The 18,922-nt window shown below is 39.0% G+C and overlaps 2 protein-coding genes across 2 annotated transcripts; one reads left to right on the top strand and one right to left on the bottom strand.

Moving 5' to 3' along the window:
- The first annotated feature begins 5,164 nt into the window (after window positions 1-5,164).
- On the top strand, window positions 5,165-11,115 carry akr1b1.2 (aldo-keto reductase family 1, member B1 (aldose reductase), tandem duplicate 2). Its single transcript, XM_031284923.2, has 10 exons — window positions 5,165-5,357; window positions 6,252-6,419; window positions 6,567-6,683; window positions 6,773-6,850; window positions 7,608-7,730; window positions 8,551-8,657; window positions 9,150-9,231; window positions 9,580-9,663; window positions 9,773-9,855; window positions 9,967-11,115. The coding sequence occupies exons 1-10, from the start codon at window positions 5,292-5,294 to the stop codon at window positions 10,007-10,009; spliced, it is 951 nt and encodes a 316-aa protein (XP_031140783.1). The 5' UTR covers window positions 5,165-5,291; the 3' UTR covers window positions 10,010-11,115.
- A 528-nt stretch (window positions 11,116-11,643) lies between these two features.
- Window positions 11,644-18,098, bottom strand: LOC116039791 (aldo-keto reductase family 1 member B1-like). Its single transcript, XM_035996380.1, has 7 exons — window positions 18,000-18,098; window positions 15,937-16,113; window positions 15,672-15,794; window positions 15,486-15,592; window positions 15,153-15,378; window positions 12,485-12,582; window positions 11,644-12,385 (listed from the first exon to the last, which is right to left on the bottom strand). The coding sequence occupies exons 1-7, from the start codon at window positions 18,063-18,065 to the stop codon at window positions 12,343-12,345; spliced, it is 840 nt and encodes a 279-aa protein (XP_035852273.1). The 5' UTR covers window positions 18,066-18,098; the 3' UTR covers window positions 11,644-12,342.
- Between the last annotated feature and the right edge of the window lie 824 nt (window positions 18,099-18,922).

Genomic DNA, 18,922 nt, shown 5'->3' with positions numbered 1-18,922 from the left:
GCAACTTAGTAAAACGCATGCAAATAGACAAAACACAAGCAAATTAAAGAAACGTCTTCATTAATTTGACAACACATGCGTAGCATTTAGCAAATGTGCTGCAAATACACACAACACAACCAAATACATAAACGCGCTGCAAATACAGAAACCATGCAAAATGAAAAGCACACAAACCCCGAAAACAAATGCAACAGAAAAACGCTGCATCCAGTTTACACAACGGAAGGCGAGGTTATGTCAGAGAGAGTGGATCTTTTGTTTTCCTATTTTTTAAATTAATATTTAATAAGTGTTCTACTTTTCAGTAACATATATGGGATAACTAGTGTTAGCTAGCAAGCCCTTGTAGAAGTCTGTCTCTAACATGGTAGCTATGTTATTCTTGACGTTACATTTCCGGGACTATCTGTCCAATCTGAGTTTTCTCTCGCATGACTATTTTGCTGCGGCTCTGTGCAGAGCTTAGCGCCGCCCATGACGATTCTGATTGGTTTAATGAAATGCCATTAAACCAGAGCACGTTTTCCTCCGATTCCCGAATGCTGTGTGGAGTAGCCAGACCCTCCTTCAGCGCGCTTTGGAGGAGGGTCTTGGCAAAGTGAGACTATAGCTATGTAAACCTGTTGCTCTTTTATAACACTGTAAAAGACGAGGGCCAAACGTGAAAATGAATATGCACGTTTTTCAAAACAAACCTCTCATCATGCTCTCTCCCTCTCTCTCTCTCTCTCTCTCTCTCTCTCTCTCTCTCTCTCTCTCTCTCTCTCTCTCTCTCTTTTTCTCTCTGTCTCCCCATGGGGTTGAAAATCTAGCTGTTCAGGCGCCTGGGTAACTCACCTGATGGAGCAGGTGCCCATATACATATAGAGGTTTACTCCTCGATGTAGCGGCCACAGGTTCGACTCCGACCTGCGGCCCTTTGCTGCATGTAAATCCCCCTCTCTCTCACATTTCAAGTCTAAGCTGTCATATACAAATAAAGGCCTAAAATTCCCCCAAAAAAGTGATCTTTAAAAAAAGTAAAGAAAAAAAAGCTGTTCCACTTAGTGCTCCCCCTAGAGGCCTGGAGAACTTCCGTTGTGTAAACTGGATGCACATCATTTCCACATCATCAGAATAAGAAATGTACCAATTACCCAATATCTTAAGTTCTCTGTGGTCATGTGAGGACACTCATTCTGTCTGTCACATGCCGTTCGAGACAACAGACAAACCAAAACCAGATACTTTTGCCAGCTACAAGAAGAATATAAGGCTTGATTCTATGCAGCTGTCCTCTTTCTTGCAAGGAGTAGCTTGAAATTGTTCCGAAGACATCTAGTGCAAATAGAACTGGGGAAAAAAAGCAAATACTGTACTGATCCAAAGTGTTAAACGTATTAAGGGAATCCAAGAAATTAGCAAAAACTGTATGGAGTTTTATTCCTATCTTTATTCAAGAGCGCATTCTTTCAATTGGGTTAAGTTGGTATAGAGGCTCTTTCACACATACATTCCGTAACATTAACTAAATATATTGGCTGAACTATTCTGGTAGAGGCAGCAGCTTCGCTTGTTTACATAGCCAAGGCTTTAACACGATTTTAGTGCTATGTGACCGTTCACATACCAACACCAATGTGTTTTACATCATGATTGTAGTGGTGACGCTCTTCCTCACATAATATTACAAATTGCATTACAGATTGCCTTAACGGATTTCCACACATAGCCCTGTGCAGCAAAATGCCATTAAATTAACAGTATGAGCCAAATCTGTCTTTTTCTTTGTCGTGAATTGTTTCTTGACATTGTCACTGCAATTTTGAAGACGTTCAAAGTTGTATATGGTAGCAAAATATACAACAATATGTGTGTGCATTCCACTTTATCTTTTCAATATTTGTTTTCAGAATCAATTAAGGGGTGCAACTAACCATAATTAGAATTCTTGAGTAATCAATTATTTTTTCGGTCAAAAAAAAATTCAACATAGTGGAAAATGTGCTGCACAACTCAGAAAACAAAGTGACAATTTTTTGTTCAACCAATACACCAAATATCCCCAAAATATTTAATTTCCTATTGTAGAAGACACTTTTTTGTCAAATTTCCTCAAAAATGATATAAGTTATTGATCGATTATCAAAGTTGTTGTCAATAAATCGAATTAACTGAATAATTGTTTCATCTTTATATCAATCTAGACGGTCTACCTAATCCAGATATGAGTGGGATTATTGAACATTTTAAAGAACTATTTTCCATGATGTCTGCAGGGCTCAAATCAGCCTCCGTAATCTCCAGCATATCCGAGAACATGTAATGCATTTAACAAATGGCTCTGATTTACTTATGACGTAGGGATTTCTCTCCCTCATCTTGTTATTGTTCGATAGACAGAATGTGCGGAATGCAAGTGTGTGAGTGAACTCAGCGGGAGCTGACACTCAACATTAGATTTATGGGTGGAGATTATGACCCAGGGCACTCTGGCAGAAACAGAGAGAAAAAAACAGCAAAGCCAAGGCCAATGGGAGAGACAAGAGGTGGAGAGAATGGAGCAAAGGCCATGATATGAAATGAGGTGTTTGATCTCCCCAGGACAGGTTAGGTCTTACTGGTGGAGTGTCTGATCTGATGCAGAGCCTATAGGAAAGAAAGGACACCACCAGCTGCACTGAGCATTCATTATGGCCGTACATAATGGAAAGGGAGACAGTTGCTCATTGTGATCTATATGTTTACTTCTCACACCACCACCATTAGGGTATCAATATTTCCCACTTTTCTCTTCAAATTCTTTGAGCAACACACTCTGAAATCTCACCTACATCTACATTCTTTGTCCAGAAGTTTCCTTGAGAGGAACTCGGTTTTACTTCGGGCCTCAGTTGTATCTTCAAATGCCTGGCCGTTTCCCTTTTCCTTTATTTCAATCGATGCACTCGGTCCAGTGAAAAGGTATCCGCTTGCAGACGCAAAATAAGAGCCTCTGAAATGAAAACTCCCCCCCCGCCCCTCTTTTAGATGGCAATAGTATGTGGCTGTGTCTTCGTCTGGTTTACCTGTGGTTCTTTGATCATAACAGCATGCGACGGTGTTTGATTCCTGGGGTACTTTGACAGTTTGCATGCTGGCAAAAGGCCCTCCAGTGTCTGAAGTTAGATCAGAGGAGACATGGTCTGAAAAGCAGACGTCCAGCTGGGAGAAGATCAGAAAAGACCCAAACTTTAGCGAGAGCCATTGTGAGGTACACAGTGGCTTCTGGCTCCCATAACTTTTCCCTTTGTATGTTTTTTATATCGCTCCCTTCTCCCTCTCTTATCTTCTGCTCAGAGTGTTGAATGGCTCAGTAAAAGGTCTGTGAGGTTTTATCTGATTCTGACAAAAAAAGACATCTTGTGTTTGTTCCCTCTTTTAGCTGTCTTTTAGGGTGTGTGTGTGTGTGTGTGTGTGTGTGTGTGTGTGTGTGTGTGTGTGCGTGCGTTGCATGTGTCTGTGTGCATCTCCTTTACAGTGCATAATGCCATGAGGACATTATTGTCAAAATAATAAAGACTAATTAAAAATAATATTATCTCCTACATTACAGACCAGACAATGAATATACTCAAAGCTTGTTCCTAAAGCATTTTTAATAGATTAAGTTAAATCAAATATTGGATGTGTGCATGAGGTTTTCAACAGTACTGATCAATCATTTCAGTTACTGTAATTACTGGCCATATTAGCTAGTGTATGAAATTATGTGATTATTTTACTTTGGGGACTCCGTTGGGTAATACGAGGAGACAGTCTCACGTTCGTTAAGTGTGGCAATTGTGCCCTCTAATGGTTCAATGATAGAACCAACACAAACTTTTAAAAACATGCAAAAGGCAGGTGTTATTTTGCCCAGTGGATCTCAGGTGTGGTTAAGTCTGGGAACTATCTTAGGTCCTTGGAAAGTTCAGGGCTCCCCAATCACACAAATACCATTTATAAGACATATAATAAATATTTTAAAATTTGCTAAATCATGCATACATACTGTACATATCTGTCTATATGGTTCATTCAGTATATCCGTATTTATTCTGTTTTTCTTACTATATATTGTTAATACAATGCATATATCTATATTATTCTTACTACTAGTATGTCACTGCTACCACATTGCACTGTACGTGTTGTTCATATTACATAGCCATATTTATTCTGCTCTTATTACACTGCAATATATTTATTGTCCTGCCTATGCACCACCTGTCTTTACTTTGTATATCACATTGCACTTTTCTGCTTTTTTTTGCACTTCTGGTTGGACGCAAACTGCATTTCGCTGTCTTTATTATTATTACTATTATTATTATTATTATTACATGTCATTTAGCTGACGCTTTTATCCAAAGCGACTTACAATTGCTATATATGTCAGAGGTCACACACCTCTGGTTGATGCATCGCAATGGGAATCGAACCCCGGTCACTCACACCAAAGGCATGTGTCATATCCACTGCGCCATCACCACCCCCATCTTTGTACTTGTACACTGCACAATGAAAATAAAGTTGAATCTAATCTTATCTAATCTAAATACTGCAGAATGCATTAAACGTTTTGATCATTATTTACTACTTTTTATATTTGATTTGCACACATTTCCTCCATGGAGATACATATCAATATTGGAATATTGATTTCAATCATATCTCCAGCCCTAATTTGTCATGATTCATTCTGCCTTGAAATGGGGTTTTAAGTACTACGTTTACCCAGGTATTGCACCTGATTACCATACATGTGTTACTTAAACTTTGTTTGAATATCTCCAATACACTACATTTTAAAAGGGAAATACACTTTTTACTCCTCTTTATCTGGCAGATGTAGATACTGGTGCTTACTTTGCTGATTAAGATTTTACACACAAAACAAATGATTAACACATAAAATACGATGCGCTATTATTGATTTATCCAGCTGTAAATTAAGTAGGCCTAATTAAAATTAGTTAAACCGAGAGCAGCTTTTAAGTATCTTAAGTAAAAGATCTGATACTTATTCTACAACTGCTGATAAGCAAAACCACTACATCTCCCCAGTGTAAATGGTTAAGAATTGGGGCTGACTAATAAAAAAAATACCGGATTGACAGGAGTGTGTGGTTCTGTGGCCTTTCACGTCTACCTCGCACCTAAATGAATTAAAAGGCATAGTTAATCGATCGACGATGCAAGCGTTCTTTTAGCACAGTGCTCTCTGCATTCGCTTCCTCTACTCGACTGTTAGAGCTGCATTTAGGGTCTGCTCGTCCTTTGGAGAAATGGCAACAACAGTGAAACTGAACACCGGTGCACAAATGCCCATTGTGGGACTGGGGACATGGAAGGTGCGTTTATTTTTATCTAACGTTACTATGTTGTCTTGTCCTACCTAGCGTTAACTTTTTGTCTAACGTTAGCTAGCTAGCTAGATGTGGCAACAGAAAGCACAAATGGAGACCCTAACGTCGTTAAATCTGACTTTCCTGGGCATACCTGCCTATTATAGGCTATAGCTAATTCACCAGTAATTGTATTTTAGTTTACGAGTAAATGTGGGTTGATATTTAATTTCAGTTGGTACAACCATGGCTAATCTAAACGTAGCAGGTTTCTAGAAGCATGACCGTCGTGTGCAAATCAGATGGGTCAAATTACGCTGTACAAACTTTAAGATAACAGTATTCATTGCACACAGGCTCTACTTTATTCACTGTGACCCACACATTTCAAGTGTTGCTATAAACACCAACAATTTTGTAAGTGTGATACAGCTTGAACAGCCAATTTCACTTCCATTTGTTCACAGGACTGCCAGAGGTTTGGCGTACCTTAATATTAGCAACATTATCTGTAATCATCTGAGAAGATTGCGGTTTCTTTGCTTTACACTGTAAAGCATATGTGATTTTCTTTCATAAAATATCGAATAACCCTTGTCATTAGAATAACAATAAAATAGATAGTGATTACTAACTGTGAAACTTAACTAATCTTATGGCCCCTTTCCAGTCCCAAATAGTCCCAATAACTAAACTGGGGGACAAAATCAGGAACTAAAAACTCCCTTTTAGACATGAGGCAATGGCATTTTTGCACAGTTTGCATGTGTGTTATACTGAAGTTAACATAAACTGTTAATATATTGTACTTACACCAAATTAGTGTACATTGGTGTTATTATGGCACACAGTATGTCTGGACCACAATACAGTAAATAACCATCACCCTGTCTGTTCCAGTCTCCTCCTGGCAAGGTCACAGAGGCGGTGAAAGCAGCCATCTCAGCGGGTTACAGGCACATTGATGGAGCGTATGTCTACCAGAATGAGGCCGAGGTGGGGGAGGGTGTTCAGGCCATGATCAAGGATGGCGTGGCCAAACGAGAGGATCTTTTCATTGTTAGCAAGGTGAGTTGCGGGTGCATATGCACGTCCTTATTATTTTTTCTTCCACAAGTAGGCATTGGAACTGTTTATTTACTGTATGTAAAGTGTGTTAATACTGGATTTCTGAACATGCACGCTAGCTAACTTCTCTGTCCTTTTATGTCATAGCTGTGGTGCACTTTCCATGAGAAGTCCCTGGTGAGGCAAGCCTGTGAGAAGACACTCAGTGATCTTAAACTAGACTACCTTGATCTCTATCTAGTGCACTGGCCCATGGGTTTCAAGGTAGGCACACTATTATTTCAGCAGTGTGTGCGAAAAATATCAAGTGTGGTGTAAACCCGAAGGCTATTAATCCCTTTGTCATTCTACAGGCTGGCAGTGAGCTATTTCCTTTGGACGGCGCAGGTGAGACGATCAGTGATAGTACTCACTTCCTGGAGACATGGGAGGTGAGTTAAACTGACAAACCACTCGCTAGTATCGAACAAGTAGAAACGTGTTGGGAATTAGCATAACAAAGATGTGTGTGTCCGATGTTTTCATTCATTTAAAACCAGAATCATTGCATTTTTAAGCTCATATCTGTTTGTCAACATTTTTGAGGAAGTCAGAAAGAAAAGAGACCTTAAAAAACAAGTTTAGACTAGTATAGGCTTAAGATGTGATGACACAAGACCTAAGATCAGTGTTGTGACTATAAGAGTGGAGACAAATTAGAGCAATGGCTTTTTTAAGTGGAACAAGAAGGATTTAGTATGACCTACAATCTCGAAACTAGGGATGCACCGATCCGACTTTTTCAGTCCCGATACCGATGCCTGTCGATACCCGATACCGATCCAATACCGTTGTTGAATTAATAATACACTGTATACCTTCCACCTTATACCTTCCTTCCACCATTTGAAAGAGACTCAAGGCACCAGACTTTCCTAACTAGACATTACTTTCCTAACTAAGACAAAATAACATAGATGTAATGTATTGATTTCTTATTTATTTGTACACTCAACTCTTCCAGCATGCGACACACGTGCGACAGAGGGAAAAAAAAACTAACAAAACTGGATCGGCCCGTGGATCTGTTACTTTTTCCGATCCCCGATCCAGCTATTTTGTCAATATCGGGACCCATATCTGATCTTAATATCGGATCGGTGCACCCCTACTCCAAACCAAAACTCATTCAAGGCTGTTTTTCCTCAGGGGATGGAAGAGCTGGTGGATGCTGGTTTGGTCAAAGCTATCGGTGTCTCCAACTTCAACAAGGAGCAGATTGAAGCTATTCTCAACAAGCCAGGCCTCAAATACAAGCCAGCCAACAACCAGGTACACAAAGACAAAAAAATCAAAAACATTTCCTGATAACCAAGGGGGCCAGCTGCTGTTTAAACTTACATATGCAGCCTTTTTAGATAAAACGTGTTTGAGTCGAGGCTGCTGAGCAGCAAGAAAACAGATCCAGTACATGTCAAAATGGCTGTTCTTAAAGAGCGAGGGGCCATAATGGCATCATCTGTCTCCTCTTATCAGGTCTGAGAAATTGATGTCTTGGTAATTCGTAATGGGCCACAGCAGCTTCCCCTTAGGCTGAACCACTTAGCTGAGGTGACCTTATGCTTTTGCTGTTTTTCAGAACCACCCTTTACCTTCAATGTCTTGTCTTGTTTGGTCTTGTTGTATATTTGATTACAGCAACCTTCTGCCCTTTGTCATCAAACGCAGAATAAAGGGCTCTCGTATATTGAATAAGAGCAAATGTATCCCTTAGAATAAGGTCAAATAAGTACAGTAGGCTCTATAGGCTTATGCTCAATGCGATCACAAAAATGCACTCTTGATTTTTTTTAACTTTTCTTTGCAAATACAAAAAAGCAGGAAGTGATATATTATAGAAAATTGAATAGTATAGTTAAAGGTGCTTTTTTTCTTCTTTTTTTTAACATAAATATAGCAAATGTGTCCTTGACCAAGACACTGAGGAGTAAATTGAACATAATTGAAGCTCACTTTGAAGCCACTGTAAAGCCGTGTGTGTGTATAGAAACTCGAAGGCTGGACAGTTACACACGTAAAGTAAAAATGTGATTAATGCATCACTCCCCGGTTCCTGCAGTGCAGTCCAAGAGTTGTGTGTTTGTCCCTCTAGGTGGAGTGCCACCCGTACCTGACCCAGGAGAAGCTGATCAACTACTGCCACTCCCAGGGCATCTCGGTGACCGCCTACAGCCCCCTGGGCTCCCCGGACAGACCCTGGTCAGTTGTGTCCAGATAAAACGATATAGATAGGACTTGCCTATCTATATCACCACACTGCTACGAAGTGGGTCATATTTGCTTGAATGCTGATTCAGTTTTATGTCTGTTTACATCCCTTTGGTTAGTTTCAACTTGTGACTGTTGTTCCTCTTTGTCTATGTGGTTTGTCTGTGTTTGGCATAGTTTGTCCTGATTTAGATATTAAGTAACAACCTTTTTGTTTTATTTTTTTCTGCTGCGATAAGTTGGTGTCATTAAAGCTCTTTTTATTAGTCTGAATTTGAAAACCCCACAAAGGTGTTGATGGTTTGACCTTTTGCCCAGCTACCTGCCTTTGCAGCACTGTTTGATTGTGGTTAAGTTCATTTCGAGTAAGCCCTCTTCTGAGGTATTTTCATTATTTTGTCTACCTTTTTGATTTGTCTGCGAAATGAATGCGATGTGTTCAGGTTTGGTATATAATACCGGATGATTGTATTGAAATTGCAGGGCTAAACCAGAAGACCCATCACTGCTGGAAGATCCGAACATTAAAGCCATCGCTGAGAAGCACAAGAAGACACCAGCTCAGGTACAGCACTGGCTGGAATAAATCAGTAATGAAATTGAACTAAACAAAGCCTTAAATAGTTATTATACACATATAAATATACACACACACACACACACACACACACACACACACACACACACACACACACACACACACACACACACACACACACACACACACACACACACACACACAAGAAGAAGAAGAAGAAGAATAAGAATGCTTGTTCCTTTTTTCTTCCTTTTTTAAAAAAAAAAAAAAAAAGAGTGTGCAAATACCATGCACATGGCCCTCGCTGTTATTACACTTCAAGTTCGGACCTTTGATCACGTTCACATGTTAATACCCTTTCTCCTTCCCTGCCAGGTCCTGATCCGCTTCCACATCCAGAGGAACGTGATCGCGATCCCCAAGTCGATCACACCTCAACGCATTCAGGAGAATTTCCAGGTAATTAGCTGGGAAATAGTTCAGATGTTTTCTAGGATTAGCCGTTAATGTGCTTCGCGTACTTAGCCTTTTTGCTCCTGCCTGAAGACTGTTGTTTAAATCTTTGCAGGTGTTTGACTTTGAACTAACTGAGGAGGAAATAAAGACTATATTAGGATTTAACAGGAACTGGAGAGTCTGCCCAATGCATTGGTGAGATCGTATATCGTTTTATTCTTTCCTTTTGGTAACTAGAAGATGTGTGTCGGGGGGGCAACCTTATTTTTTTTAATTTCCCTTTTTCTGTTCTTTTTCTCTCTGTAGGAGCACGAAGCACAAGGACTATCCATTCAGTGCTGAATATTGAAATGAAAAAAGCTGATCAGCATCAACAGTGGGTGCTGGAGTTTGCTTCTCTACCCTCTACGCTGCTCACTTTCCTGTTCTTTAAAGCAACGTGGCCTTGCTTCCGATTTTTTATTTTCATATTACATTTATCAACAGAAACATTGACTTCTTTTGTTACTGGGTTTGTCTCCGTAAAAACTGGTAACCAGCTTTACCCACACTCCTAAGACTTCTTTATACCCAAATTAAGATGCTTATTACATACACATTAAAGCCATTATAATAATGAGTTTTGCACCAGTATAATTGAGCATGAGTGTCTTTTCCTGACATGGTAATTTTCTGTTCTGTTGGCCTGTAGACATAAGTTTCTTAACTCGCTTGATTGTTTTTGATTTGCCTTCTTGCCGAGTCTTATAGAGTAAATAAATTATGCTGTATTATTTTGTGATCAGTGTGACATTTTTAAGTTACTTAAGAACCTAAATGTGTGCCATGTTTCGAGAATGATTACTTAAGTATTTTTAAAATGAGTGACAGCACTGAACAGGATTAGCAAAGCATGCTTCTCAGTAAGTGCTGTATTCGGAGTTTTACATGTGTGTAGCAGCACATAACACTGGTAAAACACTGCCAACAGTAAATTCTTATAAAAGATCAAATCAGTATTTTTAAAAATCTGTACGTATGTCGAAACTTTTTCACGGCACAAATGTAATCATGCTTCAAAGCACTCCTCGTGCTGTTCCTTCGTATTGTTGGTTTGTGGTCAGGTTTATTTTTAGCACTTAGCATTAGTGCCTTCACACTACAGTTTGACTGCAAAATTGAAAGCGCTGTTATCTCTGTTAATGCACGAATTGAAGGATCTGAGACATTACATTTCACTGAAATTGTGTTTTTATGTGAATTCACATGACAAATAATACATTGATGTAACGATTGAAAGGCAGAACTAAATACCTCGACTTATCTTGGATGACAAAGCACTCCCCACTATTACTTGTGAGTCACAGACGGCACTTGTCATCATGTGTATTAACCCTGTTACGAAATAGTCGCTTTCACTTCCCGTGTGAACCATTTTGTTAAGCATCAAAAATAAAGTCCTGTTGGAGACAATAACGCAAGTCGATGCACGTTTCCTACACAGTTGAGCAGTGTGAAAGAAACACTCAGGCAAGTTGAAGTTCCTCTGTGTGACCACTAGGGGTCAGAAAACCTAATAGTGAGACAGGGAATAAACGAATAAGCTTCTGTAGCCTTCATATGTGTCTACATGACCAGTGTCTACACTCAGAAAAATATAGCCACAATTTAATGTATTGTCATATGTATTGCTCCATTTTTATTTGTAGTTATGGAAATAAGATTTAGCTTTGATTATCCCACTAGAGGTTAGCCAGATATTATGAGTAACAGGTGACACATGGTAACATTTTGATTTAATGTGCCAAAGGTCTCCTCTTCTCACCCTGTGACTTTAATATAAAACAATAATTTAAAGTATTCATGTTTATCACAAGGAGCAAGTGTAAATAGCAAAGATTTTTGTCCTGGAAGGCAGAAAACTGAGGCTGCCAACACAAATAAGGATAAGCCTAAACAAGCAATTGTGGGAGGGCAGGAGGACTGAGTTAACTTGGAGAAAAGTTTAGCCGCAATGTCAATATTGTAGCAAGTCAAATAGTTACCACGATCACAAACGTGTGGTGTACTGTTTTGGTTGTCAGAAAAAGAATGAGATTCACGTGACAGGCAAACAAGTGTAATTCTAACACAAATTTAATACAGAATAGCAATTCAGAGTATTTCACATACACAATACACATTAAAAACAAATTAAAAACATTTGCTCAGCCTGCCTAAAAGCAGAACAACTATTCTCATAAATATAAAGTTATCTTTTTTTTCTCAATTCCAGTCCGTTCCCCTCTTATTTTTCAATTGGCACCTGCTAGAAGATTTTGGTTTGGTGCATCAACATGTAAATATTTGCATCTGATGACCAGTTAAAAAAAAAGCTTCATATTTCTGTGGGAATAGGTACTGTTAATTTGGCCACATATCAATTTATGTATAAGGTAACTGTGAAATAATTACTACATCCTAAAAAAACAGGATGTAAAAAAAAGATGTTTATTCACGCAACCTACGTGTTCAGTACATTCATTGAGTTAATTGTTTCAATAGCGAGAATTATACAAAAATGGTTCAGTAGAAGCTAAACATAAAAAGTTAGGCTCTTACATTAACCGGGTAGTAGTTTGATAACAGTGTGTAGATTCTGAATATAAAGAAGGCTTAATAGTTGAAGCAAGGCAGAAACGGTGCAGCATGTTGTGTGATGAGCTAGTATTCTGCATTCAGGGGGTAGTCTTTGTGTGATGAGGCCCTTTAGAGAAAAGAAGAGAAACAGCCATTAATGGGTCCAGTAACCTACAATTTATTGTATTATTGTCGTATTGTTCTCTTTGTCTCCCTGTCTACTTACCATTGTAGTTTGAATGCTCTCTTCTCGGTGAAGCTTAGCATGGTCTTCATGTCGTCTTCACTCAACTCAAAGTCAAACAACTGAAAGAAAAAGAACAGCTAAGCCAAAATGACTTGTGTAATGCAAGTAGAAAGCACATAATGCAAATTTTTGCCTAATGCCAAAACCTAAATTCCTTTAACAAAATAGATGTTAGCCTTCACATGAAATAGGTATATCTCTTGAAAGTGTGTTGACTCAACCTCAACTTCACCTCCTAAATCTACATCTGAAAATGATCCTGTATCAGTACACTAGATTAGTGGATCCGGTTCTTCAGCCCTAAAGGCACCAGAATGTTTAGATAAGGCCTTGATGAAATATGGGAAAGGTCATGAGGCTTCTGGGTATTATTCTATGCTTATTCAGAACCTGAGGGGTGGAGCCTGGTCAGCCCTCAAGAAGACATGGGAAAGGGATCTGAGTATTACACTGGAGGATGAGGAGTGGGACAGAATGTGTAATATTAAAACTATGTCACGTGATGTTAGAGTGCACCTCATTACTTCATGTCCTATGGTCCTGTGATAAGGTCTAGGAATTTTGGACCGGGATTAGGGGTGCAAGGTATATCGACTCAATATCGTTATCGCAATATGTCGTCCCGTCCGTTGACTGTGTGGCTTAGTTGTGTTAGATTTAGAGCTCACTTGAAACGCTATAATGATCATGTTTCATTGGCCAGTTACCGTGCCACTTGCACACGTTAGTGCACGTCAGCGCACGGGTCCACTACGTGACAAACCCTATGGAGCGAACCACGTGTGTGCATATTTCGACAGAGTGACAGTACATTAGTGAAGAAATTGATAGAGACAACAAAACGGACAGATCAGAGGAGCGAAAGAAAAGTTGTGTCCTGTTCTCTTTATTAATTTATTTTATACTGTACAACCAGTAAAACATGTCCTGTTCTGTAGACATGGTCCTTATTTATTTATTCATGTTGTACCAGTCCAATATGACAGTCAGTTGAAATAAACCTTTTTAATTTGTTATGAATCTATTTTGATGCATTTTCCCGTAACTTTTGTAATTTTACGTATGTTTAAAAATATCGAAATTAATATCGATATCGCAATATCACATTTTGTCAATATCGTGCAACCCTAACCGGGATACGTGATAACCTATCCTATCCTGTCGGATTACAGGGACCCAGGTTCCATTCAGCCCAATATTATTCCAATATTATTCGAATAATATTGGAATAATATTATTCCAATATTATTCGTTCTGGGTGATGGGTCAATCCTAAGCGAGATACATAAGCACATAAGAAGCTGGGTCCAGACTAGTTTTTATTTTTATTCTTCTCAGATTCTTCTTAGAGGATGGAGGAATGAAGGGGTGCCTTCCATCCAGGAGTGGGCCTGTGCGATGGCTGGAGTGGCGGCATTTGTAAAAAAAAAAAAAAAATCATATTAACGGTTTGCAAGAAACTACAGCAATCAGCTGTTGAAGTATACAGAACCTGGTGGGAAAACAGCCTTGTGTAAGCATTATTTAGGAATTTTCCTGAACATCTTTGCATGACTATCATTTTGGTGGATCACCGCACAATACTAATGTTTAATTTCCCATGGTTAGAGCTCTGTAACAAACCTTTTCATCCATCATGTCTCAGCTTTCTCCTTGTTGACTTCTGGTATTTAAATTTTGAAATGAAGCATTACATCATTTTAGACAAAGCAGTTATGTCCATTTTGGGAGGGGGGGGCTTCCTGTGATATCGGTGTCGATCCACCCTTGATGGAATGTAACTAAGTACATTTACTCAAATACTGTACTTAAGTACACATTTGAGGTACTTTTACTTTAATTGAGTCTTTTCTTTTCCTGCTACTTTCTACTTCTTCTTTCCACTACATTTCAGAGGGAAATGTACTTTTTACTCCGGTACATTAATCTGACAGCTTTAGTTACTTTACAAATACATTTAGTTTATAAAATACAGTGTTTTATTATAAATTAAACTACCCAACAATATATAGGCCTACAAGTCCAGCTGAAATGATTAGCCGGTTAAACACTTAGTTGATTGACAGAACTGTTTGGATCATTTCCAGTTTCTAAAATCTGAGGATTTTTCTGCATTGAGTACTTTTACTTTTAATACTTTAAGTACATTTTCCTGATGATACTTAGGCTACATACATTTACTGAAGTAACATTTCCAATGCAGGCCTTTTACTTGCAACAGTATTTTTACAGTGTGATATTGATCTGAATATATCTTCCGTCAATGCGACCCCCTGACCGAAACACATCACGCAGAAATGTCCTTACAATACAATATCTGTTTTCTTCACCAAATGAATGTGCTCATTTTACATGTTGTGCTTCCTTAGTATTAATAACATACAATATTAAAGTTCATTATGAGTGTTTCCTTAGTTTTGCATTTCACAGTTAAAAGACTACACTAAAAGGACACCTTGAGAGCATAGACATCTGCCTAGGCATGCCCTATCTCACAATGTTAATGCAGTGTGAATTTTCCCAGTTGGAAACTAATTTTTCCCATTATTCCGACACCACGTAGATACAGCACAAACACCCTACCTAACACTAAATGGGTTTTGCCTTTCCCACCCTTCCATTAAGTTTCATCAAAATCGTGCCATTAGTTTTTCTGTAATCCTGCTGCCAACCAACCAAACAAACGGACAATCTGAACCGAAAACACAACCTCCTTGGTGGAGGTAATAATACAAATGTTGGCCTTATTTTTCCAAGAAAAAGGAAGGGAAAGAGGTCTTTTCTTTGTTACCTGCGCTGGAGTCTTGTTGTACTTGTTAGCAATAGCCTTGATCCTAGGTTCCTCCAGCAGAGAGGGATCATCAGATGAAGCCCTTTTGTAAATAAGAACAGAAAAGAATGACACTTCATATCTTATATATATATATATATAGACACTTTTCTGTGAGCGCTGTGTATGATAGGTGACACCGCCTCTCACCAGGGTCTGTCAGGAGAGCCCAGGGGGCTGTAAGCTGTCACTGAGATGCCCTTTGAGTGGCAGTAGTTGATCAGCTTCTCCTGGGTCAGGTACGGGTGGCACTCAATCTGGAGGAACATGCGAATGTGTTAGCTTTTGTTTTCTGTGTTCTGCATTAGGTTGCGGACCAGCAGTCTTGTTTTGTACCTGGTTGGTGGCAGGCTTGTACCTGAGGCCTGGCTTGTTGAGTAGGGCTTCAATCTGGAATTTTTTGAAGTTGGAGATGCCGATAGCCTTGACCAACCCAGCATCCACCAGCTTTTCCATGGCCTTTGAGACAATGCACACTGGTTAGTGATGCATCTTATTTCGTAACCTATTTGTATATATCCCTATTTAGCTTGATTTCAGTTGCCAGTTAGTCAGTTGAATTATCACTGTCAGTCCTTGCTTTGTAAGTCATTTAAATTACCTCCCAAGTGTCCAAGAAGTTGCTGCCATCAGAAATGAGCTGGCTATGCTCATCAAGTGGAAACAACTCATCCCCTGACTGCAGTGGCAAAACATAAAATACAAAGTGAGGTGAAAAGTGAAAGTCAAAACATGAAGTTGAAATGTTCTTATCTCTGATAATAAGACTTAGCTTACCCTACTAAAGGTTCTTTTATGGCTAACTTTTATGAAAACTATTTCTTTGTCATATTTGCTGAAACTGTCACTATATCCTGACAGTACATTAGACAAATCATCTGTGGAAAAAAATCACGTTCTTCTGCCTCCCTCTAGTGCTCCTAATGGTATTTGCAAGATTCCACTGCACCCAGAGATAAACAACCAGTCAGAGCCAAGGAGTCTCTAACACGGCGGCAGTGAGAGCTCGGGAACTGGGCAGCGCCGATCAAATATGAATCAAGTTTCTGTTACTGCATTGCCTATTTCTCGCCTCAATTTTTTTCAGAGGAATATTTAGTGTACTGTTTAGTTGTAAAAGGAGAACGTTGGAGACCGAGCCAGAACCAAGCACCTCGACTGAAATCTCTCATTTGCATAAGTATCCAGCCCCTTAATTCACTATTTTTTTTTTTTTTATTAGAAGCGTCTGTGAACTGCCACCTTCAGGTCTCTCCACAGATGTTTTTTTTGGGTTTAAGTCTGGGCTTTGGTTGGGCCACTCTCTGCACTTTAGCACAATGGCCAGTGTATCATAATCAGCCTTGATTATAGAGATTCTTTCATTCTAATGCATTTCATTTCTACAAAAATTTGCCTTAAGTCATTTAGACTCTTAGTGAATCTGCAAAATGTAACTGAAAGAAATGCTCCGGTGTTTGTAATTTAATTATTTTCTTTGGATGACCAACATCTAAAATCTAATGAGCCAACTTACATTTTCAGGCTATAGGGTGCAAATGAGAACTCATCAGTGCTTGTCCCCTAATTCATAAGTCAAACAAAGCATTTCATATTACACGACTGTAGTGCAACTTACAATATTACTTAACAACAACTGACCAACAAACATGATTTATTTTTAAGCAATTATTCACATACAGTAGCTGAATGTGTTTCAACTGGCCTTATAGACCCAGATCAGCAACAGGTGCCCAGCTCAAGCTCTCTAAGAAGACAAGGAAAAACTTCCCATGAGCCTTAGACCAATCTGACAGACATGGGAAGAAACTTCGGGAAAGGCAATTCAAAGAGAGATCCCCTCTCCTTGGACGGCTGTGTGTGTGTGTGTGTGAGAGAGAGTGTGAGTGAGTGAAATATTTCTAATGAAGTAAAGAAAGCAAAAAAAAGTACAAGTGCAAACATGGATGTTGTTGCACATGCACATTACACCCGAGGGCGCGCCATATAAGGCACCATTTTCTCTAACCATGTAACCATGTGTGCTTAGCAACCACCATGTGTAACCATGTGTGCTTAGCAACCACCCATTATTGATGAGCACTTTTGACTTTGTATTTTATGATGACAGAGGGAGGGTGATACAAAAACAAGGAAATTGCACATACAGATAAGCATCAATATATTGATTAAATTATGTGGCTGTGGCAGCTGTGGTAGTGATTGTCTTTTGTGCTTGGCCTTGTATCATATCACTGAATCTCTAGAAAATATGAAATGATAAGAAATGAATGTACAGTAAAGGGCATGTTGTCATTGCTGGTATTACTAGTACTACCAGATGTGTTCGGGCAGATGTTTGTGTGCAGTACAATGTTAATATTTACATTTTGATTAACCCTCTATTAATAATTTGAGATTTATCAGTTTATTGTGGTGCAGTTGCACTACTTAGATATTAGACGTCCCTGTACTTTTCAACCTAGTTTGCAGTGGATTCAGGCAGCAAGGCAGTGGACTCATAACACGAAAAACATAGACAATACAGATAATTCAGACCAGAGAACCCCTGAAATGTGTGAGGTACTGAGAGAATAGGAGCAGAGACAAAGTATCAAGTCCATACTGTACATCCATCTTTTTTCTAACCCTTATCTATTATAAGTATTAAATGTTCAGCCTTACCCTCCATGTTCCGAGACCCACAATGGGCATCTTTGCTCCATTGTTGAGTGTAACTGAAGGTATCATGTTGGATCTTGTGTTGCAGTTCTTGCAGGATCAATCAAAGCCACAGAGAGAGAGAGAGAGAGAGAGAGAGAGAGAGAGAGAGAGAGAGAGAGAGAGAGAGAGAGAGAGAGAGTGAGTTTGGGTTAATGAGCAGGCCATAAAAAGGCATCTGGAAATATTCCATTGACAGAGAGAGAGAGGCTACAGAGGGGAGAATGAGTCAGCACAAATGGTGGGATTAAATGCAACACGTGTATGATATAGCATGAAATCTGTGCAAGGGTTTTTATGAAATTGGAAAATAAGTGCTTTCATTAAGAGTCAGGAAACTATATTTAATAAAGATAATGAGTCGTTTGAGCCTACTTTCCTTCCTTTTTGTCATTTGTTGTGAATTATGTTGTTAAAAACGGGCAGAATACATAGTCATGCTGCATCCATTTTTTTTTGTTTCTGGTTTGTTCTTCGTCATCTTTTTCGTTAAAGTGCATCTATGTAATTTTTGAAATAAGAAATAATATTCTTCTTCCTACAAATAAGAAGTTTGTTGTAGTATACACTCGGAGGTTTGGCTGCTGCAAGCGTATTTGGTCTGGTACGGTATAGTCTGGGTCAAACATAAATGGGCGTTTAAGTTTGGCCAGGACACTCTTGGAAAAGAGATTTTTAATCTCAATGAGTTTTTTCATGGTTAAATAATTAAATGAAAATAAAGTACACTTCTAAGATAAGCCGCCGACTTTGCCCCTTCACAACAAGAACAACCTTCGAGCTAGCAAGCTAATGTTACACGCTGAAAACAGCAATGTTTACGGCATTTGCATTCTGACTGGGACGTTTTGGGATCGATTGGTGGAAGGTTAGAACCACCCAAGACG

The sequence above is a fragment of the Sander lucioperca genome, chromosome 20 (genome assembly GCF_008315115.2).
Source record: "Sander lucioperca isolate FBNREF2018 chromosome 20, SLUC_FBN_1.2, whole genome shotgun sequence".
NCBI lineage: Eukaryota > Metazoa > Chordata > Actinopteri > Perciformes > Percidae > Sander > Sander lucioperca.
The sequence above is the reverse complement of the archived record's forward strand: the minus strand, read 5'-3'. Positions and strand labels throughout refer to the sequence as shown.

Coding starts and splice junctions, on each gene's coding strand:
- akr1b1.2 (XM_031284923.2), top strand. CDS start 5,292: ATGGCAACAACAGTGAAACTGAACACCGGTGCACAAATGCCCATTGTG. Junction 6,420..6,566: donor ATCTTTTCATTGTTAGCAAG/GTGAGTTGCGGG, acceptor TTTATGTCATAG/CTGTGGTGCACTTTCCATGA. Junction 9,856..9,966: donor AGAGTCTGCCCAATGCATTG/GTGAGATCGTAT, acceptor TTCTCTCTGTAG/GAGCACGAAGCACAAGGACT.
- LOC116039791 (XM_035996380.1), bottom strand. CDS start 18,065: ATGATACCTTCAGTTACACTCAACAATGGAGCAAAGATGCCCATTGTG. Junction 16,114..17,999: donor TGGGTCTCGGAACATGGAGG/GTAAGGCTGAAC, acceptor AACCTTTAGTAG/GGTAAGCTAAGTCTTATTAT. Junction 15,795..15,936: donor ACTTCTTGGACACTTGGGAG/GTAATTTAAATG, acceptor ATTGTCTCAAAG/GCCATGGAAAAGCTGGTGGA.